Source organism: Xenopus tropicalis, chromosome 2, assembly GCF_000004195.4.
Source record: "Xenopus tropicalis strain Nigerian chromosome 2, UCB_Xtro_10.0, whole genome shotgun sequence".
In the NCBI taxonomy this organism is placed as follows: Eukaryota; Metazoa; Chordata; class Amphibia; order Anura; family Pipidae; genus Xenopus; species Xenopus tropicalis.
Window position 1 is genome coordinate 176485057 of NC_030678.2, and position 2068 is coordinate 176487124.

The 2068-nt window shown below is 38.2% G+C and overlaps 1 protein-coding gene across 1 annotated transcript; it reads right to left on the bottom strand.

Annotated features, from left to right (window-relative positions):
- Positions 1–642: 642 nt before the first annotated feature.
- LOC100489874 (olfactory receptor 5F1) lies at positions 643–1650 on the bottom strand. The gene has a single exon (XM_002942327.3). The coding sequence runs from the start codon at positions 1648–1650 to the stop codon at positions 643–645; it is 1008 nt and encodes a 335-aa protein (XP_002942373.3).
- Positions 1651–2068: the final 418 nt, after the last annotated feature.

Here is a 2068-nt window from a genome sequence, read left to right on the forward strand (position 1 = left end):
CAAAATAAGGAAAAATATAACAAATTCAGTTGAAGCAACATAAAAATACCATAATTAGACCATAAAAGCTGGACTTGTTTTTATGATTAGGGTAAGAAATCAAAGCCTATAACATTTGATTGTTATAACAATAAAACAATTTGACAATATTTTCAAAAAATTCCCTGAAACAATTCTCAGCACTTTACATGTGAATGGGAGTCAGTGATGTGAAAGTGACCGTGATTTCAAATTTCTACATTCTAAATACAGTATAGCAATCGATACAGGTCTGGGATCTGTTATGCAGAAACCTATAATCCAGAAAGCTCTGACATACAGGAATGCCACCAAGGTCCATTTTAACAATATTTTTTTCCATTTTTTGACGGATTTGCAGTTTTCCCTTTAGTAAATAAGTTGCTTAATGCCATGTTGACCGCTAAACATTCCCAATGGGTTTTTTAACATTTTAGTAGTTTTATGTCATGGTGGCCTTTACTACAGAATTATCCTTTGTCCCAAATCCCTAGGTCTTGGCCATTAAAGTTACTAGACCCCCTACTTACATTGTGGTGGGGATAGTTATGAGTTATCCCCCTTTACATGACAATAAATGAATGCATAAAATGCACAGGGTATATCATCTCTGTTTATTCTTTATCAGTTGGATACGATTCTCATTTTGTGCAGATGATGAAAGATTTTTGCACTTAGTGCTTTAGTCCTTATTCCGTATATCAGGGGGTTGAGGAGAGGAGGGAAAATTATAAAAGTTATAGAGAGCAGAATGTGGGCAAAAAGGGGGAGATTGTTGTTCCCCAGTCTAAACCGTATGAAAAGGAACAGCCCCCCAACCAAGAAGAGAGAGAAGCCAAGTAAGTGGGTGACCACAGTGTGAATGGCTTTCTCACAGGCTTCCTTGGAAATCTTCAGACAAACTATAAAGATTTTTACATAGGAATAAGAAATAACCAGTAACGTGAAAACCAACAGAATAACAGTAACTAAGGCCCCATAGAGATTATTTACAGAGGAATCCCCACAGGACAGGACAATGAGGGAAAGGTTATCACAAAAAATATTTTTGATTTGTGTCCCACAGTAAGAAAGTCTTGCAGATAAAATCACTCCAACCAAGACAGAAATAAACGAGTAACCAAAGAAACTTAGGATGAGTCTAACGGCTTTTGTGTTGGTCATTTTGGTGGCATATCGTAAGGGGTCACACACAGCCAGATACCTGTCATAGGCCATGAGTGTGAAAGAGGATAGCTCATAAAAAGCATATGTCACCATACCAAGAACTTGGAGAAAGCAGCCAACGTGCGAGATCTGATGGGATGAAGCCAACAAGTCAACGATCAGCTTGGGGAAGAAAGAGCTGCTCCCCAACATCCCGTTGAAGGTAAGATTACATATGAATATGTACATGGGCTCATGGAGGCTTTCTTCTGTCAGAACAACAAGCACAATCCCCAAGCTCAAGAGCAGTATAAATATGTATAGGAACAGGGAGAGAATGCAGTAGAGATATCTCAGATCTTCCATCTCCACAAGTCCAAGGAGGACAAAGTGCCTGCTAACAGAGGATACATTTTCCATACTTGTTCTGCTCAGATGTCCACGGCCCTGTGTAGGAATAAAGAACTGATGATCCTCCGCTGTCATCACTTTGCATTGGAAAAGGGTTATAAAATTAAAGTATGATAACTCGCACTAAACATCCTATAAATGTGACCCATACAGTACCTTCTAATGCAAGAACAGATCTGCTCCAGGATGAGTTGAGTCTTATTTAAATAGTCTGTTGAAGACACATTACTGAAGTCTCCCTCGGTGCAATCCCAGTGGAGGTTCTATGTGCATGAACAACAAATAAATGATTTGACATTTTCTATTTTAAAACCCCCCATGAGGAACGGTGAAAGTATGAGTCCCATACAAACAACTACAACTGGATTATAAAGAAAAGAAAGTGTAGATTCTGTAATAAAGGAGAAGAGAAATGTCGGTCCATGTTGGTTCAGCTTTCAGAATTGAAAGTTCTCTATCAGGTTTTGCTTGTTACAAATGACTATATATTTAT

Excerpts from the sequence above, each read along its gene's own strand:
- LOC100489874 (XM_002942327.3), bottom strand. The coding sequence starts at position 1,650 with ATGACAGCGGAGGATCATCAGTTCTTTATTCCTACACAGGGCCGTGGA.